A 25638-nucleotide genomic window follows, 5' to 3' on the forward strand; every position below is an offset into this window, starting at 1 on the left:
CAGATTTGTGTCTAACACTGTACCATGTAGTTTAGCTGTCTGATGCTGTGACGATACACGAGTGTTCTTGGTGCTTGTTCTCATGTTTCGATTCCAAGGGAAAAGAAGTGACAGGATCACACATACTTTCTGCTTCCTTATCAATGAAAGTCACAAATCTTGAGAATTTGGGAAACTCTGATGTCTGTTCCCTGAATTCGGCGACTTTACGTCACCAACAATTGAGGAGCCAATCAGGTAGCTTCTGAATAAGCTTACGAGTTTCACGTTCATCATTTAGGATGTCTAGTGATCTTACACTTGACACTGCTGTTTCACACTGTCTGAGAAAGTCTATGTAATGCATTACCATCCTTTGCTGGAAGTTTTGGCCATGAATCTAGACGGTCACGAAACGCACCTCCAATTATGAAATGGTTTCCAAAACGTTCATCAAACAATCTGGTTGCCTCACTGAATGCATCCTCTGACGATAAAAGAAAAAATCCATCAACAGCATCTTTGGCTTGTCCGTCAAGATAGCGTTGCAAATAATAGATTTTTTCACCTTCAGGAATACCTCACCTCCTTTTCAAGACATTGAATCCACTTTTCATTGTGGGTACATTAGAGGGTCCCCAGAGGATGTTCCTGGCTCTGGTGGAGGTAAACGCCAAATGTTTATCTGATTTGCTAAGGCCTTGATTAAATCTTCATTCTCTGAGTGGAACGTTTTGACTGAACGGAAAATTTTAAGAGTCTTGAACGTTTCTAATCGGAACTGATTCTATGTCTATATTTACAATGTCACTTTTGATTTGAGTTTTAATTTCACTTTGTGTAGGATTTTCCACCTGAACTGAGTCAATATAATTTTGTACAAACATGTTTTTTTCCATCCGGACATAAAGCAGGAGAACGAAGAGAATCCTCATTCACTTCACTTTCTAGTTTCTCTACAGCTTCTAATTGTGACATAGCCATAAATAATTTCATTTCAATCTGACACCTTTCAAGCTCAGCTCTCTTTTGATTTCCAACTTCAAGAAATTTCAATTAAGTCTTTAATGCTTCAACTTCGGCCGTAGCAGCAATTAATTTTGGTCTCATATTGTTTTGACACATTCGACATTTTTTATGACTTAGTCTTTCAGCGAATTTCCGTTCACTCAAACCAAATTCAAGTTCACAGAGTTTATCATGCACGTATTTAATTCACTCAAAATGTTTGATTCAATCTCGTCAAATTTTGCAAGCAAGTGTTCATCAGAATAATTGAATTCCGTTAGTTTCCCATGTTTACTACACACAATTGCCATACAGTCTTCTAAACAATCACGAATTGAATGCAGATCAGATATGTCCACACTGTCAGATACTAATTTCATGACACTACTCGCCTGCCGACGCAATGCAGCTGGTGCAGATTTGAAAAGTTTCAAACATAGTTCAATCTTGTAGTCAGTGTAGTCTTGTGTAGGTTTAGCCGCACGGTTGCTTAAATCATCATTACAATTGTTCAGATTGTCGATATTCATATACATGCTGACACTACTGAAATTCAACTTACTCCCGGTAAAAGTTCTTTCCACTCAAACGATGTTTTACTATAATGTTTCCTAAAACTCTGAACGGAGAAACTGAGTGTTCATCATGTCCATTTTACAGAATTTCTAATATAGAGAAACTCACAGTTATCCAATCCCCTGAAATCCCAAATACATCTTGACGGAATGTGGATAAACAAAGGCCTTTCTCACTGGAAAGCATGGTACTCGCTACATACCCCAAGGGAGCTAAAAATACTTGCCACGAACGAGGAGAAACAATAAAGCGCTACTAAAATATCGCACTAATACTGGCTACCTTTACACATAATTAAACTAGCTACTAGATCAATCACAAGACCAATGAAGAACAAGGCTTGCTTTGTTTCATGATAAAACATTGTTATATCACAACGTCATTTCCATACATTCGAGCATACGCTCACAACTTGAATACGTCGTGATTATTAAACGATGCTATTTATGAGAGGGTAGTGAGCTGTTCCCCTCAGTCGTTGCTGAGCTACGCAGATACACGCAATGGCCGAACGACCGCATCTAAAAGTAGGCGAGATATAATCAGGAAATGAACGACGGGAGGGAGTTGTTTATCGTACAATAAAACACTGCAGTGAGAAAACACGAGGGGTTCATTTCACAGTTCCCTGTTTATAAAATGGACTTGTCCGACATTGCCGGGATTGGATTTTATTCGTGGAGGCATCATTATTCAAATATACGGGTAAGTATTTTTGTGCCTGTAAATGAAATTAAAGAGGCTGCAAATAATGTTGATGTCTAATATAAGAAATAGACGACTCCTGGTCTTTCTATATCGTACAATAAAACACTACAGGGAGAATAAACCACGCAACCCCTCGTGGTCCCTTCTCTAAACACTGTTTTATTGTACGATAAGCAGCTCCCGCTTGTGGTTTATTTCTTAAATAAAGTACGTGAATACACAAATCGGGATCGTAACAAAGTACCCACTCCATACATAATTCAACAAGGCTAAACCCTGAGCTCGTTTATGCGAGGAAACACGGCATGTCAGTGTCACCTGTATCGGTCAAAGCACGTTATGCAAAAAGGAAACACAATTAGCGCTCCCTAACCATAGCAGTGAGTATTTCCCTGAAATCTCCTTTCTATTCAACGGACATAGCGGCTGCCACAAGTATGAACAGAGGCGGGTCGAGATGGGCTATACGTGAGCAAGGTATAGGTTGTAACGCATTCAATTTCCATCCAACGACAGCAAACACGAGCGTCCACAGCCGAGAACCGAGATTGGGTCCTACAGTCAAGACATGACACTAAATCACGTAATGCAGGGTGGTGTCTTTACTGTATGACCCAATCGCGTCTCTCGGCTCTCGGCTAAAGCGTCCATTAATCTAGTATAGTTCATGGGATGGTATTTAGGTTATACATATTTGTTAAAGGTAAGATTTGCGATATGGCAGTCTATATAGTAATACATTTTATGTATAAAGTGAAAGTTCAGCATGTGTTTAGTTACATGTAGACAGTTGCGCAATATACAAGGAAAGTCAACCTATGGCAGCCAGATAGATAACAAGGGCGGGTGACCGACATAACCTCATCCAGGTGTGTAACCAATGGGAGATAACCACCGATCCAGTCCCGACCGATCAGCCCCGCCCACAAGCTGCCGTCCTCGTTTTAGGCGTTAGGGGGAGAACCACTGGCTAAACTTGATTGCGCGAGCGAGGAATTTTGGCTCAGAATATTTTGTTACTAGTAGTGTGTCAAAAATATCTAAAGAAGATGGTTCTATATAATCTGTTTTAGGTTCTACTGTAGTTGTCAAATTGTATGTCAGGCACAGTATATTAAATTGTCAATATATATCATGTCAATATCATATTTTTCATCCGAGGGCGGGGTAACTAATTTTTTTTCATCGAAATAATATTGAAATAATTGGAAACCGTAAACACAAGCACAAGTTGCAAATCATGTGGATATCTATAAATAGATTTGTCAACAGTAAACATTGTCCACGTTTTATATCGGGTGCTCTAAATAAAACCAATATAACCTGAAAGGCATAGAGTTAGTGAGCCTTTTTGTAATGAATAAAAATAAAAGAATAGCTGATAAAATCAAAGCAGTACATTATTTCCCCTCACTGCTACATTGTTTTTTATTATATAATAAATGAATCATAACATATATTTTATTTGGGCATCTGGAACATGAGGTTTGGCATATGTTACCAGAGTTAAATCTAAACCAGCTCAGAGGCTGATATTCAGCCCCAAATCTGCATCAGATGTCAGTAAACTTTCCCTTTTCAATAGTTTTAACATATCTATGCCATCCTAAAATAAAACAGAATTTAAGGAAATTATAAGTTATAAGTTTTTTATCCCAATATGTTTAACAAGGTCACTTAGTTTGGAATTTTAATTTAGATACAAATCCCTGGTCACATTTCCAGAATATTGGACTTATTAAACAGCCAGTATTTAGGTACATGGATGTGACAACAGTGGAAAACATTGAGAGGATCCAAGATGAAATGAGCACCTGTAATTGCCATGGTTATGGCTAATCAATCGGATCTATATTCCATAACCTGTGGTGGCAGAACAAAATTTGGTAAAATCCTATCGATATTTAAAAAACCCAGATGAAAATGTCCTGAAGTCAGCAAAATCACTGTCAAGTAAATATGAAGCTCATTTTGAACATAATCATAACCAAATCGTGAACAATATGTAAACCAATAAACACTAGCTCTTGCGCAAATAATGACGATCTCCCCAAATCATGGTAGAGAATTACTTTTTGGTTTAAATACATTTCAATATTCATCACAGTTATATATGAAATGAATCAAGAATTATATAATTTATTCTGCATCTGAATTAATCAGGCACTCTGGATAAAAAAAAATGTCTGATCAGGGTGTGACAAAGAGATACTGCCTTTGTTTTTACAAATTCTTTGTATCTTGGTGAACTTCTCAGTCCGAACTAGAAAATAAGTATAGTTTATCACTTCTTTACATCCGTAAACTTTGGTGTATCCATATAGTTAATGGAAAAAACCCGAGACAAAACCCTTTCCATATCAAAAAGAATAAAGCAGAGTCGATGGTACAATTCCGACTATATCATGAGCATGTGTTTATGAATCACTATCAAATAGTGACGATACCTGATAATCGCGAAAAGGTGGCTCCCGTCACAAACACATGCAAAGGCAAGTCAATTGTTAACCTGAAAAAACACGGGAACATATCGTACAAGTCAGAAAAAAAGAGACTTGAAATCAGAATACAGATGCTGACTACAGATGATATGGTTTCTTAAGATGACATTTCAACTTAGAGTGTGTGTAATACCACACCGTCAGGTAAGCTATAGTTATTTATATATTATATAGCGAATCGTAATTTACCAATACCAACACTGTGACAGAGGCTGTGTGATTGAATTCACTTGAATGTCTTTTATTTCATGACTCGTGTAATACATTATTATGTATATGTAAATTTCGAGTCCACATGATACGTACACATCAAAGGTTGGTAATGAATTTGGGACATATTGTCCCTTTGTGTGGTACAGTATGTGGTATAGTATTATACTATATACTAATCATACACTATAACATTCTCAACTTCATATTTCCAAAGGTACAACTGTTCACAACCCTGAGGACACAATCATCGGATGTAACCGACGGATGTTTGAGAAACAGCTTGCGTGTGATGTCAAGTTTAAGATCGGGCAGTCGAAGTCGCCGGTAGGTGCCCACAAGTATGTGCTGAGTGCCAGGAGTGATGTCTTCTTCACCATGTTCAGTGGGTCGGTGCCCCAAGGTGCTAACGTGGATGTTCCTGACATAGAGCCGGGACCCTTCAATACTTTCTTACGGTATGATCGGTCTCAATTCTTAAGAAGGGCTTGGTGTCGCAGATTTCTTGTCAATCTTAGCAAATGTGGTAGCAATTCAATAGCGAACGAATGTTATCCGATCTTGGTGGATTTTTATAGGGCAAGAAATGGGGGAACGCATGTGCATTTCAACTCACGTGCATCGCGTTACCATGGCTGTTGCTGTGATGCATTTGGGCGATCGGTTTTTTGGTCATCTGCTTTGTTTTTTATCATCAAATTTCATTTTTCCCTACAAGGTAATGTTTAATTTTAGAAACTTTGACAAAAAATACCCAGAAATTTAAATGACAACTTTTCAAGCACTGTTACTTGGGGTGACGTTTCTTTTGCGGTTCAGTATATTACTAATTATATCTATATATTTAAATAAGGATACAAACTTCATCAAGTGAGGGCAATGGGGTAGCCTAGTGGTTAAAGCGTTCGTTTGTCACGCCAAAAGCGTGGTTGTGTTACACCTATGTTCGGTGTCCCCCACCGTGATCATACTGGAATATTGCCTTAGAGGGGTTAACACTCATGAGGTAAATTCTCCATTCTAAGTTTGGATGTCGGGCAATCAATATTTATTCCTTTACCGTATATAGCGTAGATATACGGCTAGTTTTTCGTTTCTAGAATTATGGGGGTTTCAAGGGGGTCGCCCTATACACAGGGCAGAAGAGTTTTGATCTTTTTTCCCCAACGCAAAGATATTACCACGGGCACCTAACACCGGAAATACAATGTCAACAAATCCGTACCGAAATTGATCTTGTAATAACACCGTCTGGTTATAAAAAATGTGTTCATTGTACATCTGGACTTATGTTCATAAACTATTTTTTTTAAAGTTCATTGAATATTGTTTACATTAATTTCGGAGAAATCGTGTATGAAGTGATCAGTTGATTGCACAACTCATCGTTATTTACAGCCACCACAGTCAGATTACCGCCACTGACGCATTGCAACGAACTAAAGTGGACCGAGGATGCATACATATATCACAAATGCCTTCATTTGACTCGCTAAAAAGTCATATTGCATGCAATTTGACTATTATATGTCAACATAAAGTTTTAGCGAGCGCCTCCTCGGTGCTTGGACAAATTGTCCATAGGTAAAAATATCTGGCAATAGTTATCACTGTACCAAAGGTACGCTTATGGTTATCATAATCTGAAATATATATAGTAAAGCTGCAGCTAAAATAACACGATATTGGAATATATTAATCCTGATAAAGTAATCGTTTCAGATACAATTATTCGTCAAGATTCTTTGAAGTAATATTATTGGGTAATTTTTAACAGAATCACCGGTAGATTGGGAGAAAACGATTGAACATTTGATTGCTGTTTCTGGCTCAGTATACGAAAAAAATACACACGGTAATCTTAAACACTGCATAAAAAAACGATGCCTAGAAGAACAGGAAATACAATTTGTAGTGTAAGTTATTTCTGTTTCAGGTACCTGTACTGTGACGAGGAACTCATTGACTCCGACAACGTGCTCTCCGTCCTCTACTGCTGTAAGAAGTACAACGTCCAGTCTCTGCTGACCAAGTGCGTCGATTTTGTAAAGCAGACGATGTCTGTCGACAATGTGTGTTCTTTGTTGGAACAAGCTCACATCTTTGACGAGCAGCAGTTGTACCAGAGTTGTCTCTCCTTCATTCACCAACAGGGGGCTACTGTGTTGCAAACAGACGGATTCCAGGAGCTCTCGCGCGCATGCGTCTTAGATGTCATTTCCTCCAACTCTTTGGCCTGCCAGGAACACATCGTCTTCGTGGCAATGCTTCGCTGGGCAGAAGCGGAATGTAAACGTCAAAGCAAGCATGTACAAGATTCGACTATGAGGGTAGTTCTCGGGGAACTGGTGTTCCAGATTCGCTTTGGGCTTCTCGACATGTCATATTATTCCGCACAGGTGTCCACTCGCCAGATACTTTATGATGCGGAAAAACTGGAGCTTTTTCAGGCCATATCCGGCACTACTGTGAGAGGGATGAAGTTTAATGGTAAACAGCGAAACTGTCCACAAAGATATGAATCATGTCGCCGAGGTCTAAAGATTTTCTAAAAGAATTCAACTTCATATCAATATATATAAGAAATAGCTAATGTCATGGCTTTGTGGAGATAACATGTAAGTCACTGATAACGGGACCAATAACAAGGAAGATTTTTAATCCTTAGTTTAATATTATTGCCATCAATACAATATCAAAAATCATTGTTAACATACTTATGGCCTATTAGAAACATATTTATCTGCCCTTGATTCACACGCTCTAAGCGGCAGATTTTTCTGGCGAATATAACATGCGGCGTTTACACGCTCCAGTCGCTTGCAATAATTGCCAAAATCGTCATATGCGCTCTCGTCGCATTAATTTATTCCATATATAAATGAATATTCCCCTTGCCTTATAGATTTGGTGATTTTTTACGTGTTAAAAAAGGTATTGTTTTGTGCTCTATATACTAGTCTCTGGATGAGAAACTATCAGTCTGTTACAGCTTATTGAAACAAAATGTCCCAGTATTCAACAAATTCCATGCCACTTCTACTCAATGAATGTATTTTTTAATGTATTTTTCTTAACCATGTTTGATTTCACTATTAATACACATACACACAATTCCCCTCCAACTTCTAAATTCCCCTCAAAGACATAAACCTGTTCGATCACATGTAACTGTTATTTAAAGTGAGTTTCCACCGCTTCTCATCTTATCCCTTCTCCTTGGTTGTTCGTGTGGAAGTTCACTGATGCAAAATACCTATTCGGCGTCGCGAGTGGTAAAAAGTAAGGTTATATAAAACCTCTTGCCGCACTTATTTCAAAAATGTTTTCACGTAATCCTTTGCTATTGGGTTTCATTGTTCATTGTCTCATAGGCCTTTCATGGTTTTTTATGTCTAATGTGTACACATGTGACACATAAATAAAATATTTTCTTATTTTCTTTTTTCTTCTTGTTATAATGTTTAATCAAAGGTATTCACTTAATTTTGTTGTTATTTGTGCAGTTCGCAAGCTCCTCTATCATCACAAAAGGAAACAACATAATACATTCCTTATAATATTTTCCCACACTCCTTGAATATATGTGGAGGATAGATGAAGAAAGCATAACGTTAATACTATGAATAAGTAACTTGTGAAGTTCACTAAAATGTCACCAGCTGGAACTTGTCACAGAAAAACACGGGTTTTAGTGGTTTACCCCCACTGTGCCAACTTCTGAATTTGGATCTTATAACAACAAAGGATTAAGGGATTAGGCCGTTTCACCATCAGGGTTGCAGTGCCCACTTTGCCAAAGTGCATGTATAGACCCATGAATATACTAGTATATTGAAATAAGCATACACAAGAATGACATAAAATTCATAAACTGGATGAGTTACTTCCTACATAGAAACAAAGGATTAAAACTCCTTAAGACATCCTTTATAAATGATGTTCACAAGTCTTCATTGGCAATTACCTCTAATAGCAAACTGTTAATGTTGGTATCCCCAAGCACCAATACTCAGTACGGTCATTGGGCAGTTGTAAAAATCACAAACACAAATGAGATCCTGTATGCATGGGCATATCCGATTATTGTTACGATCACATATCCTATCTACAGTCAGCGAACATGTCAGTCTGTATTCTTACTGACTTACTTATATTGGAGGTAGTTTTGGTTTTAATATTTTATTTGGGGTTTAAATGCGACTAATTAGTCCTGTTTTAATAAGGTATATGCCTAAAGCTTTGAATTTTTCTAATTTATTTTGTGGATTTAGGATTGATTCTAGTGTAAGTCCGGTTTTAAGATTTAGGGTGGTCTGTAGTGTTGTTCGGTGTGTTTGGTAGTGTGTGCGGTGAATGAGTATGTGTTCTGGTGTTTCTTGTTGTTTGCAATGTGGTCAGTTTCCTGGTGTCTGTATTCTTTTCCAATATCTTGTTATAGGTGGTGGTATATGTTAGAACCCGCATTCGGAAAAGATATCCAGAGTCCCCCACCAGACTTCCTTTTAGTAAGTAAGGATAAGAATTTATGGATGAAGAACTTCTTTATTACAATTAAGAGCGACGTTTTGGTGTAGGTTCTAACACGTTATCAAGCAAGTCATATGTTTTGAGAGTATACATCAACCTTATTAAATGTATATTATACGGCATAAATATCTTAGTAAGAGACATGCTATCACTTTTATTAACTTGGACCTCCTCAAGGGTTGCATAGGGTGATGCTCCCATATAAATAATACTGCAACGTCGACGCTCGTGTTTCTTAAGCCATTTAATTGATAGACCTGGTAATATTTCGAAGGCATCTACCGGTGCATTTCAAAACAAGACTTCAATAATAATTGTAGAAGGATTAGGCAATAGCTTCCTCCACATCAGACCCGTGAAGATCTGGGTTGTCTTCAGCAACCCATGCTTGTCGTAGGGGCGACTAACGCGATCATGTGAAGCCCATTTCTGGTGTCCCCCGCCATGATATTGCTGGAATATTGCGAAAAACGGCGTAAAAATATACTCACTCACTCACGTTCATAGGCCACACCCAATTTACCCATAGCTTTCCAGAAATTTCGAGAGTCTTGTGTTTTGTACTTGTCCAGTAAACGCTGTTGTTCTGTTGCTTGGAAGGAGCGCTTCTTTTTTCCGTTATTCTTTCTGCCAGTGGCAGTAGGCCCGACTGTCTTATCACATTCTGATTACATAAAGGACAAGAAATTATCATAGCGTAATTAACATCCCTATTAATAGTTTCCTGTAATTAAACCGCTAGATCCTCCCCTTGAAAAAAAGGTCTGATATCTTATCTTGTCTTCATCGTTTTGACGTGGCTTGTCCACATCCAACTTCCGCAGAGGGCGCTGTATGGCTGTGAGAGACAAGCAATGAGTGAGTGAGTGAATTGGGTTTAACGCCGCTTTTATCAGTATCCCAGTTATATCACGGCGTTTCAGCTTATTGTGGGAGGAAAGCCCGAAGTGATGCAGGTCTCAGACGTTTACCACTTCGGTGAAACCCACGAGCACGGGTATGGTGCTGGCATGCACAAGGGACGCAACTCTGCATAGCGAATCGCGGCGTCTTAGACGGCTGGGCCACCTGTGCCCCTGACAAGCAATGAAATGGTCAGATATGTTGTCAGGGCAATTAGCGTCGGCTACTGGAAAAATCCTGTTCACATTAAACGATTTGAAATATACCTGTCACCAGTCTGGCTACTTTGTTTATACACTTCTAAGTCGGTCGATTTCCCAGATATTAAACGCCACACTCAGCATTATCACCGCTATATGACGGCGGTCTGTAAATAATCGAGTCTGGACAAGACAATCCAGTGATTGACATTATGAGCATCAATCTTCGCAGTTGAAATACAATGACATGCATCAACCAAGTCAGCAAACCTGACCACCCAATCCCGTTAGTCGCCTCTCACGACAAGCACAGTCGCCTCGTATGACAAGTATGACATAACTGATAGAACTGAAATTCTCTTCAAAGCTGCGTCAACCAAACTAACTCGGATTCATTGTCCCAAGGGCGATAACCGCAAGATAGAGTCATGTTGCCGCCACGTTGTGTTTTATTTTAATATTTGGAACTATACGACCTCAACAAAAGCGAAGCGACAAAGTCAAATACCCCGGCGCCTCCTATAGCAAGTAAGGTTTGCTGAAGGCCCAAATTGTAAGGCGGATCTTCACGGGCCGGATAGAGTGGTAGGGATCTCAGGTTGATTAACCTCCTATTATCGCAATACATATGAGGTCCTACCGCACCGAAACCGTGTGGCCTTTTTATACAGGAATAAAGATAATGATTAAATGAAATATACAACAAAAATGTGTATCCATGAAAAAAATACTCTCTATTGTAATGTTGTTACATGGTGATCTGCAAATAGAAAAGAAGAAATGACCCAGTCTTCAGTTCGAACAGAACTAAATTGTGAAATCAGTAACTATCCTCACAAAGCCAATAATTAACAACTCATATTAAAATACATAGTTATTGGTTTACAATCACAAAAGGCAGTACATATATACACAGTCAAATATATGACAGCAGCAATTAGTTGCAGGCCTTATAATACACGTCTGTGCATTCACCAATATCCATAGTTTGTCACTGTTTGTTTGTTTGTTGTTTAACGCCACCCTCGGCAATATTCCAGCTATATGACGGCGATCTGTAAATAATCGAGTTTTTGCCCAAACAATCCAGTGATTGATATCATGCGCATCGGTCCACGCAATTGGGATCGATGACATGTATCAAAAAAGTCGCCTCTTACGACAAGCATAGGTTGCTGAAGACCTATAATTCTACCCCGGATCTTCACGGGTCTGGCATGAATAGGTATCTCATCGGCACTTGCAAATGGATAAACCAGGTCCTAAAAGGCCATGAATCTCCCTCGTCTCTCGCTTATAAGAGTGAGATGAGGTTGAACATTGCGTTCAAGATTATTGACTTATATAGTGACGTGCATGCACGTGTGTCTTGGCAGCTTGTACTGGTCTCGACTTAAATGTATGCTGTTTTATTGTGCTAACCTTCGGATATGCTGCAGTGTAGCATGGATGCCCCACTCAGACACATAACACTGACTCCAGGCCTGTCAGTCCTTGTATTATTCCCTTAATGCTGAGCGCTTGAGGGTAACAACGAGTACCATCTTTTAACATATTTTAGTTTGGCTCGTCCAGGGGATGGAAGCAAATTACACAATCACTACTCACAGATGACTTCTGGCCAGGAAACTACATGTATATTCTAATTAAGCCACGGTTCAAATCTTCATTTAGGCGTATGCAGTCACCATCCAACAAACTCGCCAGACACAAGCGAGAACGAGGAGGGGCCCGTACGGTTTGTGACAATGAAGGTTTCACTGACGTAAGTTTAACAGCAATATACATATTACTACTGGTAGACATACACACATACGAAATCTTCAAAATGTTGATATTTCAACGAAGCTGAACAAGTATGATTACATATTCTTCTCGACGTTTTGTTGTGGAATTCTTATAAATGTCACACTAAGATCCATGACAATTCTAATTCTTTATTCATGTACATGTGTAGGCCAGCGGCCCATGGTACAATATTTGGTCCATCATTAACATTTATAGGCTTAGTGTTTGGAGTCTAACATTCATAGCATGGTATATAAAAGTTGCAACATTTCTAATTACAGTTTCATTGTTTACCGCCATAAGCATATTGAATTTAGCAAGAGTAGGATGTACAAAATACTTCTGTGGTAAATACTGAAGACGAAGTTCATCATAAGCGTTACAAATTAATAAAAAATGATATTCATTCTCGACATATCTTTGGTTGCAACTATTGCACAATCTCTGCTCTCGTGGAGTATTAACCCATCTACCAGTCTCAATATGGAGAGTATGGGAGCTACAGCGAAACTGGGCTAGTGCAACACGAAATTTGTTGATAGTGATAGCAGACAAATACAACTCTAGACTGAATGAATTTTTGAAAAGTGTATAATGGAACATTTTAGAACTATTTGCTAAAGACCAATGCCAGTCCTGTTCGTAAGCAAATTTTAACCGATCTTCACATTCGGAAATAAATGATTCGGGGCAAATAACATATTGGTTCTCCCATATATATCCAAATCCAAGGTTGTATAAAAGAGTTTTGACTTTTGTAGCCCAATTAGTTTTACCATGTGTGGCTAGCTGAAATAACATATCATAACTTTTCTTAGGATATCGTGAATTTGGTAGGGACATAAGTTTACACCAATATTTTATACAGCGTTTATACGCAGAAATGTACAGTGGGTATCTTCCACACTCTCCTCGCACAACATGATTGGGAGTAGACGTTTTAACACCTAGCAGACGTTTACAAGCAAGTACATGGATACTTTCTATTTCTTTGCAGTTTTCAAAACTCCATATTTCAGCCCCATATAACATAATTTGAGCAATTTTAGTATCGAATATTTTAAAAAATAGTTTCAGTGGAATCCATGACAATTAGTCACCCCCACCCCCGTTATCCTAAAAGTAAAACAGTGGGTGTTTGATGACCCTGATAATTTGCGGTGTATTGCATTGTACACGCAGAATCAGAAATTAAGGTGTAAAACACAATTATACACACTACCAAGCATAGTCTGTAGCAGTTGATGAGGAGTGAGTGAGTATGGTTTTACGCCGCTTTTAGCAATATTCCAGCAATATCACGGAGGGGGACACCAGAAATGGGCTTCACACATTGTGCCCATGTCGGGAATCGAAGACGGGTCTTCGGCATGACGAGCGAACGCTTTAACCACTAGGCTACCCGACCGCACTAGTTGATGAGGAAGTATCTAGTTAAATAATCATGCAATTTCATTGTAAAAGGGGAAGTACATTTATCAGACAATCTTCTTATTGTATTATGAAGAAATCAGTGATGACACCAGGTGTTCGCGAAATGGGTAAGAGTAAACACGTCATGATATATGTCGATATAATGGTTATAAATTACTTTGTTTCCAGACAAACCAACACCAACAAAGACTTCAAACCTTGGACATGTAAATACTCGTTTTGACCCCCCAAGAGTTCCAAGGTCTGTCGGTAATACACCGGGTGAGGAGGCGGTGTAGAGGCACAGCGGTTCATCCTGTCTCATCATGGTCGAGACGCCATGGAACATAAACCCAGCTGGAACCAGAATATGATCTTTAAAGACCTTTAATTCATGTCGACATAGAGTTCATTTAATACCTGAACTTTCATTTGTTCCTTTAACTTTTAAATGTGTTATTTTTGTTAACAATGTAGATGGTTCTTGTTGCAGTTACATAACATACATAGCATCTACGCATTGTATCAATAGCTGTTTTAAATGTGGATTATTATCAGTGAAAGTGCTTGCATTATGAGCAGCAGATAATGGGATGTCATTGATGGATGATATAGGAACGAAGGCTGTGTGTTTGCTGTAAGGAGATCAGACATACATTTGCAGTTTTTTAATTAACCAATCTTTAATTACATGTAGTTGTCGTCGTGCATGATGTAAACTGAAAAGACTAACACCTGTAATAAACCTGAAAGTAAAGTAATTCATGATCTGTATCTGAAAGAGTTAAATACATGATGTTAACATAGAACTACAAAAGGTTTAAAGTGTGTGTTAAAACCATGTGTGTCATCCTTGAAATCAATCCTTTTAATGTAGTTCAAAATTAATTCCACTAAATACAAAGCAAAACTTATGTGGCCAGCGTGTATTATTCACTTTATTTGCCAAGCATAATATATCAACTTATTATCAATTTTTTTAACTTTGTTTCCTTCAAATAAATTTATTTCTGCTGCTTCAAATATGTGTTTGTTCTTGTTCAGCCACAGGATCCCATTGTGCAAGGAGATTGCACTGCTTCGACCATTGTTGGTCTGTACTTAGGTTAAAATAGTCTTAGTGTTCTTAGATGGTTAGATGTACGTGGCCATTCGGTCAAAAAATACATCCGATGAAAAAGGTCAAAAGTATAAAATAAAAGTCAAATGTTACGAATAAAGTGTTAAATGTAACTAATAAAGGTCAAAATACAAAGCAAATAGACGCCACATTAAAGAACAATGTGTAGTAATTAAAGAACGTCGATGCACACCAAAGGACACCAAACGCTAAAGGACAACTTGACAATTAAGAACGCCAGATGGTGCTGCAATTTGTACAACATTCCGAATTTAATCGGCTTGTTCATCTGTGTATAAGATGTATGACACCATTCGTCATGCAGCCACTGTGTGATGTCATATACAAGTTGCCATAACATCACGCGATATCACCAGTACTCGTCTCGACTCTTGAATTTTGAAAAACATCTTTTACAGCTAAAACATTATTTGTCTTGTGATTCGTTTAAATACATCGAGGGCTTGCTCGAGTGATGCCGCGATTTTGAATGTAGAGCTATGTCCACAACGCGTCCAGAATAGCCATTTTGATTGGCTGTTGAGCGAGAGAAGTGGGTGATAAGAAAAGATGGAGATGATCATAACAGAATGGAGATACAACTCTGGATAATCGAGGGTGGTCTTTATCATGTAATGACCTTCTTTAAATAACGTAATGTCGCTAGATCAGGTGTAGCACCAATGAAGGCAATGTTTGAGTGGTTTATACTCACTTTGCCACCACACTGTTGGGGATTAACAGTTACTGTGTTTATACAAGCAAAGGAAACATGCCAAAAGCGATCACAGTAATTAGTGTGTCAATTCAAGTAAATGTTTATCTATGATCAAGTGATTTGTGTTCACCATATCAAAGTCTGTAAAAACTTAATCTCAGGTTACTGATATGAAAGTATATAACAATTAAGACACTTGCAGTGACCAGTTAACATGTAGTCAGTGAGATAGTATATACATAGTGGGAATTCCAAATAACTTCATTACTGAATGGCAAATGCACTTGTGGAATGCCGAGTTTATTCCCAACAGTGGTCGTGGCCGTAGCCTGATTATCCAAGTCTTCAGTACCGATTGCAACGAACACAAATATTGACATTATTAAATGACACCATCCACTATATATGATAGTAGTTATATATGATTTGATAGTTCTGAAGAATACCGTTTTGTGGAAGTGTTAAGCTAATACAAATGTGAGACGACCACTGCTGTCTGCTCTTGTTCTCCCGATCAGCACGCCTGACTGTTTTATCTTTTCCAACCAAAAGGTGGTGGCAACATGGTTTATTCTCCATGCAGTCCTTTATTTACGATAACCAACTCTCACTCGTCCTTTATTTGTTAAATACGAGTACACCATGCATCTTGTCAAAATCACTGACCAAATGAAACGAAAACTGGCAAAGAATCAAACTTCTCCTCAACAGTAACTTTGTAACATCAACGAACTTATTGTTTACACAAACTGAGGTCTCATATTTGTGAGAAGGCGATCTTATTTTCCTAAAACGTCTTTGGAAATGTCGCAATGTACACAAACACATCCTTGGTTCAACGGGGGACTACTTCCGGTCTAAGTTTCGCAACCAATTTGTTGATCACGTGATTGTAGACTGGCGCAACGGGGCAGTTGGATAATCACGCAGACGTATCAACCCATGCTTGTCGTAAGAGGTGACTAACGGGATCGGGTGGTCAGGCTCGCTGACTAGGTTGATGCATGTCATCGTATCCCAATTGCGTGGATCGATGCTCGTGATGTCAATCACTGGATTCTCTTGTCTAGACTCAATTATTTACAGACCTCCGTCATATAGCTGGAATATTGCTGAGAGCGGCGTTAATGAACAAACAAACAAAAATCATTCATGAACCATGAATCTTCTAATCTGCAGACGTTTGAGAGCAGGGTGTTATGTTTCTGTATTATAGCATAATGTTTTCTAAAACTCTGAATGGAGAAACTGAGTATTCATGATGTTTATTATACAGAATTTCTAATATAGAGAAACTCAAGTATCCAATCACCTGAAATCCGTAAAAGATCTTGACGGAATGCGGATAAATAAAGGCCTTTCTCACCGGAAAGCATGGTACTCGCTTCATACCCCAAGGGAGCTAAAAAATACTTGCCACGAACGAGGAGAAACAATAAAGCGCTACTAAAATATCTTATTTACACACTGATACTGGCTACCGTCACACTCCCCCCGAAATTAGTATTAACCTAAATTACATTAAACAATGAGAAATGCCGAAGTGGTATAAATATAAACACAATGGTTTGGCTAACAATACAGTATTAAATGCTAACTTGAAATATTAAGCTAACAAAATATAGGCAAGTGTCACACCCTGACAATAAACAAAGGTTTATGCTTTCTGGCAAAATATATAATCATACAAAATATACTGAACAAGAAAAGTTCCTGTGACATTAAATAAGATTTAATTCAAAGCTATTTTTTTTAACAAATCTGAAACAAGTTCGGTTTGCAACAGATAAAAGACTCCTGTACGTGTTCAAATGGTTTAATTTGCCATACTTACTTTAAATAATTCGTGATTTCATAAACAAATGCCAAAATGTCAATTTACAAATCAATAGCGTGTGTGTCCACCTCTGGTTGCGATGCAAGCAACACATCTTCGTCTCATGGAATGGACCAGGCGTCGCCTAAAAGGCCTGTGGGATATCTGTCCATATCTGCTGGAGCATGTTTCGAAGTTCATAGAGTGTCTGTGGAACACGTGGTTGACGTCGAAGGCGCCGATCCATTTCATCCCACATGTGCTCGATTGGTGAGAGATCAGGGGAGCGAGCCGGCCAGGGGATTACATTCACGTTGTTTTGTTGAAGAGAATCCTGAACAAGTCGAGCAATATAAGGCCGGGCGTTGCCATGTTGAAAGGTAATGTCTGAGCCATGACGACGCAAAAACGGTAGAACAACAGGGCCGATGATGTCGTCGCGGTAGCACTGTCCATTCCCTCTACCACTATCAAACGGGTCCTCTGTTTGGCTGTAATCACACCCGATACCATAACGCTGCCGCCCCCGAACCGATCTTCTCAATGACACGATGATTGACGTATCGTTCACCTCGACGTCGGTACACTCGAATCCGTCCATCGCTGTGGCTGAGGTGAAAACGAGACCATGAATAGTGAAAAGATCTTGTCCCCACTGCATGGCCGTCCAGCGTAGACACTGTCTGCATCACTGAGACGTGCATGACGACGGTTTCCTATCATAATGGGACGTCTAGCGGGTCTTCTGGCGACAATCCCTGCACATCTGAGGCGACGACGTACGATTTGTGAAGATATTCGTCGAAGGCCAGGGATGCTTCTTGCAGTCACTGTTGCTGGCTGGAATCGATTTTGTAGGTGTGTTGTTCGAATCCAGTTGTCTTGTCGATTATTGGTTACGCGTGGCTTGCCACTCCGAGGATGGTCTCTGACTGCATTCGTCTTTTGCCAGTGTTGCCATAAACACCAAATGGTGTTTCTGTGGGCGTTAAATTGTCTTGCAACATCACGTTGACTCGATCTTGCTTCAAGCATACCAATGGCTCGCAGACGTTCATTTTCGGACAAGCGTGGCATTTCGTAATATTGAATAATTGAGTAATTTTGTTGTTTTTCTAACTGGTTGTTGTCAGCACGATGCTTAACAATGCATATGGAATCTCGTTAACGCAGATGTGTTTATACCCATTCTTGGGTAGTGAAATGCATGGGCTTGCATAAAAGTCAACTTTTGCATTGAATGCATGCTTTTCTGTAGCAGTTGCGTTTTTGTGTCTTGATTCCATACATATACTACAATATTGAAAACCAAACTTTACTTGATAAACTTGAAAAATACACAAAATATTGGTGTCATAGGAACTTTTGTTGTTGAGTATATATAGTTACTTAAAATGCATATCTTGATATTGTTTGTTGTAATCGTACAGTTACAAGGGCACGATTCTCATCCTCTGTGTTCAAGAACTGTGACCGGTCGTTGACACTGAATTACACTGCAGGATTAAAGAATGTAAACACTTAAAAATTGGATTGGATTAAACAGTTATAAACGTTATGAAAACGTTGAAACAGTTGCGAAACACAGTAAACAAAAGGTGCAAAACACAACTATGATACCCGTATCAAATACATCACCATCGAAAAAATCATCAAACATGTCTTTTTCCCGGCAGTATATTGCCACAGTTTGTAAAAATCGTCAGCCCTTCAACTGCAGCTCAAAGATCATCTCTTGTGTTTGGTGACCGTCGAACAGTGTTGTACAGTGAGTCATGGCTTGAAATGAGTCATTGAGTGAAGATTCGTTACTGCGTATCACAGTACAATGACTCGCAATTTCTAATACATCTTCCAAAAATCGTTCATTTTTTAAATACCCTCAACATCCACCCCTCCAACTCCTTCTCGGGGATGGGGGGACATGGGATTGGGTTGGGTTTGGTGGTGGTGTTTTCCATCACGGCCGAGATCGAAGAGACTGACGAAAACAACTTTTCAATTGCTGAACAATATTTATTTTTGATGAAAAAGTACAATTATGCGATATATTAATACGTTACTGTCCAGTGCACACAAGTCCCAATTGGTTGTGGTATATACACAATATATCTATTTAAGTTGATCTTTTAAGTGAATAGATAAAATATACATCTTGAAAAGATTTTAAAAAATACATTGCTTTTACAATTTTAACCTTTACAAGCTCATATTCAAGTTTTCACTGTCCGCTCAAGACATATGCGTGTCTAGGCGCTAATTTAAACTTTGTTACAATAGAAGAATATTCTGTGAGATTTCATTGATAGAAACACATAGCCAACATTCATATATCATTTATCGATGACATCCTATCAGCAGTTTCCATCAATGGAAGCCCTTGTAATTAGATTATTAGACTGGGGATTTAATTATTTAATTAACTGATTTTATCAACATTCAGTTAATTAACCTTTATTTTAAATCAACCATTTGCACGACATGTGTTTACAAATGACATAAAGTAAGTTACATTTAAGCATTTTCTGAAAGACAACTATCTACATAGATTCCGGAGTTCTTCATGGATCATAGTCTGGTTCCGGTTCGGGGCCGGGGGCCACACGGGGTCACTTTCTTCTGACCGTAGACTTGCCCCTGATAAGAGAGGATGAAGTGCTTGGTCTTTCTCCGTAATCTTCAACTGGTGTCATGCGCCGGTCCGTTGTTGCACCACGAGTGAAGTCAGGACGAGTCGGTTGATGTCTGGTGTGGTCAAAGCGGATGTTTGCCTCTTCGAGTTGTGGCTCAATGGTTAGGCCTTTTGCCTGGAGAAAAAAACACCATCTAAGTTAGTACATTTTTAGCATGCTTTTGTAAGCCGTGATTAACTTAACTCTGAAATGTTTGTATATTTAAATAACCACAATGTAGTTACTCACGGTATCGTGGTCGTGAATATGTGGGACTGTGAACAATTTTAATACGAATATAATCAGATGACGACCTATCCTAAAAGTACGTACCTACCGTGCAAGGTCTAAGCCTGTGTCGCTACAGTCAAAATTGAGTGACCGTGCATGGTTTTAGGCCGCTAAAACATTATTTGTTTTGTGATTCGTTTAAATACATCGAGGGCTTGCTCGAGTGATGCCGCGATTTTGAATGTAGAGCTATGTCCACAACGCGTCCAGAATAGCCATTGTGATTGGCTGTTGAGCGAGAGAAGTGGATGATAAGAAAAGATGGAGCTGGATCATAACAGAATGGAGATACAACTCTGGATAATCGTGGTGGTCTTTATCATGTCATGACCTTCTTAAAATAACGTAATGTCGCTAGATCAGGTGTAGCACCGATGAAAGCAATGTTTGAGTTGCTTATACTCACTTTGCCACCACACTGTTGGGGATTAACAGTTACTGTGTTTATACAAGCAAAGGAAACATACCAAAAGCGATCACAGTAATTAGTGTGTCAATTCAAGTAAATGTTTATCTATGCTCAAGTGATTTGTGTTCACCATATCAAAGTCTGTAAAAACTTACATGTGAGTAATCTCAGATCACTGATATGAAAGTATGTAATAATAAAGACACTTGTAGTGACCAGTTAACATGTAGTCAGTGAGATAGTATATACATAGTGGGAATTCCAAATAAAAAAAATGCTCAGCAAACCACTAACCAAACCAAAAATTCTCCATCTCCATCCATCGACAGAGTAATCACTAAACTCCAAACAGGACACACCAACCTAAATAACCACCTAAAAAAAAATAAAAAACACACTACAGGTAACTGCCCACACTGCAAACAACCAGAAACCCCAGAACACGCACTCATCCACTGCACACACTACCTAACACATCGAACCGCATTACAAACCACCCTCAATCTAAACAAGGCTCTCACTCTAGAAGCAATACTAAAACCACAAAATAAACTAGAAAACTTCAAGGCCTTTGGCGTATTCTTAATAAAAACGGAACTAATAAAACGCATCTAAAAACACAATAACCTACCAAATCAAAATCACATAAACAAACAAACATCCACCATACCCAGCTCACTTAGTTCTCCTCCCCAACCCCATCGGCATCTATTCCAAATCTCAAAATTCCCAAATTCTATATAAGCAACCCCTAAACCCCCCTCTTGGGTTGCACAGACCACTTTCGCCCCTTTCGGAAACACATTAAATGGCCTGGCCGGGCCCGTGCGCGAAATACGCATCAGTCGGAAAGCGCACGTTAAATCTCCAAAGTAAGTAAGTAAGTAAGCAAATAACTTCCTTACTGAATGGCAAATGCACTTGTGGAATGTCGAGTTTATTCCCAACAGTGGTCGTGGCCGTAGCCTGATTATCCAAGTCTTCAGTACCGATTGCAACGAACACAAATATTGACATTATTATATGACATCATCCACTATATATGATAGTAGTTATATATGATTTGATAGTTCTGAGGAATACCGTTTTGTGGAAATGTTAAGCTAATTCAAAATTGAGACGACCACTGCTGTCTGCTATTGTTCTCCAAATCTGCACGTATGACTGTTTTATCTTTTCCAAACAAAAGGTGGTGGCAACATGAGACGACTCCTGCCGCGTCCCTCATGGTTTATTCTCCATGAAGTCTTTTATTATACGATAACTAACTCTTACTCGTGCTTTATTTGTTAAATACGAGTACACTATAGATCTTGTCAAAATCACTGACCACATAAAACGAAAACTGACCAAGAATCAAAGTTCTCCTCAACAGTAAATCTTCTAATCTGCAGACGTTTGAGAGCAGGGTGTTATGTTTCTGTATTATAGCATAGTATACTGTTTTCTAAAACTCTGAACCGAGAAACTGAGTATTCATGATGTTTATTATACAGAATTCTAATACAGTTATCCAATCCCCTAAAATCCGTAAAACATCTTGACGGAATGTGGATCAACAAAGGCCTTTCTCACCGAAAAGCATGGTACTCGCTTTATACCCCAAGGGAGCTAAAACATACTTGCCACGAACGAGGAGAAACAATAAAGCGCTACTAAAATATCTTATTTACACACTGACACTGACTACCGTCACACTCCCCCCGAAATTAGTATTAACCTAATTTACATTAAACAATTAGAAATGCCGAAGTGGTATAAATATAAACACAATGGTTTGGCTAACAATACAGTATTAAAGGCTAACTTGAAATATTAAGCTAACAAAATATAGGCAAGTGTCATACCCTGACAATAAACAAAGGTTTATGCTTTCTGGCAAAATATATAATCATACAAAGTATACTGAACAAGAAAAGTTCCTGTGACATTAAATAAGATTTAATTCAAAGCTATGTTTTTTACCAAATCTGAAACAATTTCGGTTTGCAACAGATAAAAGACTCCTGTACGTGTTCAAATGGTTTAATTTGCCATACTTACTTTAAAAAAATCGTGATTTCATAAAAAAAAATGCCAAAATGTCAATTTACAAATCAATACGTGTGTGTCCACCTCTGGTTGCGATGCAAGCAACACATCTTCATCTCATGGAATGGACCAGGCGTCGCCTAAAAGGCCTGTGGGATATCTGTCCATATCTGCTGGAGCATGTTTCGAAGTTCATAGAGTGTCTGTGGAACACGTGGTTGACGTCGAAGGCGCCGATCCATTTCATCCCACGTGTGCTAGATTGGTGAGAGATCAGGGGAGCGAGCCGGCCAGGGGATGACATTCACGTTGTTTTGTTGAAGAGAATCCTGAACAAGTCGAGCAATATAAGGCCGGGCGTTGCCATGTTGAAAGGTAATGTCTGAGCCACGACGTCGCAAAAACGGTAGAACAACAGGGCAGATGATGCCGTCGCGGTAGCGCTGTCCATTCCCTCTACCACTATCAAACAGGTCCTCTGTTTGGCTGTAATCACACCCGATACCATAACGCTGCCGCCCCCGAACCGATCTTCTCAATGACACGATGATTGACGTATCGTTCACCTCGACGTCGGTACACTCGAATCCGTCCATTGCTGTGGCTGAGGTGAAACGAGACCATGAATAGTGAATAGATCTTGTCCCCATTGCATGGCCGTCCAGCGTAGACACTGTCTGCACCACCGAGACGTGCTTGACGACGGTTTCCTATCATAATGGGACGTCTAGTGGGTCTTCTGGCGACAATCCCTGCACATCTGAGGCGACGACGTACGGTTTGTGAAGATATTCGTCGAAGGCCAGGGATGCTTCTTGCAGTCACTGTTGCTGGCTGGAATCGATTTCGTAGGTGTGTTGTTCGAATCCAGTTGTCTTGTCGATTATTGGTTGCGCGTGGCTTGCGTGGCATTTCGTAATATTGAATAATTGAGTAATTTTGTTGTTTTTCTGACTGGTTGTTGTCAGCACGATGCTAAACAATGCATATGGAATCCTGTTAACGCAGATGTGTTTATACCCATTCTTGGGTAGTGAAATGCATGGGGCTTGCATAAAAGTCAACTTTTGCATGGAATGCATGCTTTTCTGTAGCAGTTGCGTTTTTGTGACTTGATTCCATACATGTACTACAATATTGAAAACCAAACTGTACTTGATAAACTTGAAAAATACACAAAATATTGGTGTCACAGGAACTTTTGTTGTTGAGTATATATAGTTACTTAAAATGCATATCTTGATATTGTTTGTTGTAGTACAGTTACAAGGGCAAGATTCTCATCCTCTGTGTTCAAGAACTGTGACCGGTCGTTGACACTGAATTACACTGCAGGATTAAAGAAGGTATAACTTAAAAAATGGATTGGATTAAACAGTTACAAACGTTATCAAAACGTTGAAACAGTTGCGAAACACAGTAAACATAAGGTGCAAAACACAACTATGATACCCGTATCAAATACATCACCATCGAAAAAATCATCAAACATGTCTTTTTCCCGGCAGTATATTGCCACAGTTTGTAAAATCGTCAGCCCTTCAAATGCAGCTCAAAGATCATCTCTTGTGTTTGGTGACCGTCGAACAGTGTTGTACAGTGAGTCATGGCTTGAAATGAGTCATTGAGTGAAGATTCGTTACTGCGTATCACAGTACAATGACTCGCAATTTCTAATACATCTTCCAAAAATCGTTCATTTTTTAAATACCCTCAACATCCACCCCTCCAACTCCTCCTTCTCGGGGTTGGGGGGACATGGGATTGGGTTGGGTGGTGGTGTTTTCCATCACGGCCGAGATCGAAGAGACTAACGGAAACAACTTTTCAATTGCTGAACAATATTTATTTTTGATGAAAAAGTACAATTATGCGATATATTAATACGTTACTGTCCAGTGCACACAAGTCCCAATTGGTTGTGGTATATACACAATATATCTATTTAAGTTGATCTTTTAAGTGAATAGATAAAATATACATCTTGAAAAGATTTTAAAAAATACATTGCTTTTACAATTTTAACCTTTACAAGCTCATATTCAAGTTTCCACTGTCCACTCAAGACATATGCGTGTCTAGGCGCTAATTTAAACTTTGTTACAATAGAAGAATATTCTGTGAGATTTCATTGATAGAAACACACAGCCAACATTCATATATCATTTATCGATGACATCCTATCAGCAGTTTCCATCAATGGAAGCCCTTGTAATAAGATTATTAGACTGGGGATTTAATTATTTAATTAACTGATTTTATCAACATTCAGTTAATAAACCTTTATTTTAAATCAACCATTTGCACGACATGTGTTTACAAATGACATAAAGTAAGTTATATTTAAGCATTTTCTGAAAGACAACTATCTACATAGTTTCCGGAGTTCTTCATGGATCATAGTCTGGTTCCGGTTCGGGGCCGGGGGCCACACGGGGTCACTTTCTTCTGACCGTAGACTTGCCCCTGATAAGAGAGGATGAACTGCGTGGTCTTTCTCCGTAATCTTCAACTGGTGTCATGCGCCGGTCCGTTTTTGCACCACGAGTGAAGTCAGGACGAGTCGGTTGATGTCTGGAGTGGTCAAAGCGGATGTTTGCCTCTTCGAGTTGTGGCTCAATGGTTAGGCCTTTTGCCTGGAGAAAAAAACACCATCTAAGTTAGTACATTTTTAGCAAGCCGTATCTGGAAAGCTACTGGTCCTGCGTTTTAATTCCGGATTCGTCCTGATTGTGATCCGTGGTGTTTCATGCCACACTCGTGCA

At 39.0% G+C, this 25638-nt stretch overlaps 2 protein-coding genes across 5 annotated transcripts in view; one reads left to right on the forward strand and one right to left on the reverse strand.

Annotated features, from left to right (window-relative positions):
* Nucleotides 1-1983: 1983 nt before the first annotated feature.
* Nucleotides 1984-8089, forward strand: LOC124137712 (BTB/POZ domain-containing protein 2-like). Of its 4 annotated transcripts, none has more exons than XM_046504134.2 (3): nt 1984-2268; nt 5200-5309; nt 6919-8089. In XM_046504134.2, the coding sequence occupies exons 1-3, from the start codon at nt 2203-2205 to the stop codon at nt 7532-7534; spliced, it is 792 nt and encodes a 263-aa protein (XP_046360090.2). In that variant the 5' UTR covers nt 1984-2202; the 3' UTR covers nt 7535-8089. The 4 variants fall into 4 exon arrangements, with proteins under 4 accessions (XP_046360090.2, XP_048258727.1, XP_046360089.2 ...); XM_048402770.1 differs by having other exon boundaries at nt 2032-2268; nt 5200-5440; XM_046504133.2 differs by lacking the exon at nt 1984-2268 and adding an exon at nt 2605-2748 and having other exon boundaries at nt 5200-5440.
* A 16647-nt stretch (nt 8090-24736) lies between these two features.
* LOC124137715 overlaps nt 24737-25638 on the reverse strand; it is a 48843-nt gene continuing 47941 nt past the window's right edge. Inside the window, exon 49 of the mRNA XM_048402764.1 lies at nt 24737-25509. Coding sequence (XP_048258721.1) covers nt 25312-25509 — 198 coding nt within the window. The 3' untranslated portion in view covers nt 24737-25311. The remainder of the gene's footprint in view (nt 25510-25638) is intronic.

The sequence above is a fragment of the Haliotis rufescens genome, unplaced genomic scaffold (assembly GCF_023055435.1).
Source record: "Haliotis rufescens isolate VD_foot unplaced genomic scaffold, xgHalRufe1.0.p SCAF_29, whole genome shotgun sequence".
NCBI lineage: Eukaryota > Metazoa > Mollusca > Gastropoda > Lepetellida > Haliotidae > Haliotis > Haliotis rufescens.

What these genes read in the sequence shown, in the direction of transcription:
- LOC124137712 (XM_046504133.2), top strand. Translation starts at nt 2,709, where the DNA reads ATGAACAGAGGCGGGTCGAGATGGGCTATACGTGAGCAAG. An exon ending in ATGGGCTATACGTGAGCAAG is followed by an intron (nt 2,749 to 5,199) that starts GTATAGGTTGTA and finishes ATATTTCCAAAG; the next exon opens with GTACAACTGTTCACAACCCT. An exon ending in CCCTTCAATACTTTCTTACG is followed by an intron (nt 5,441 to 6,918) that starts GTATGATCGGTC and finishes TTTCTGTTTCAG; the next exon opens with GTACCTGTACTGTGACGAGG.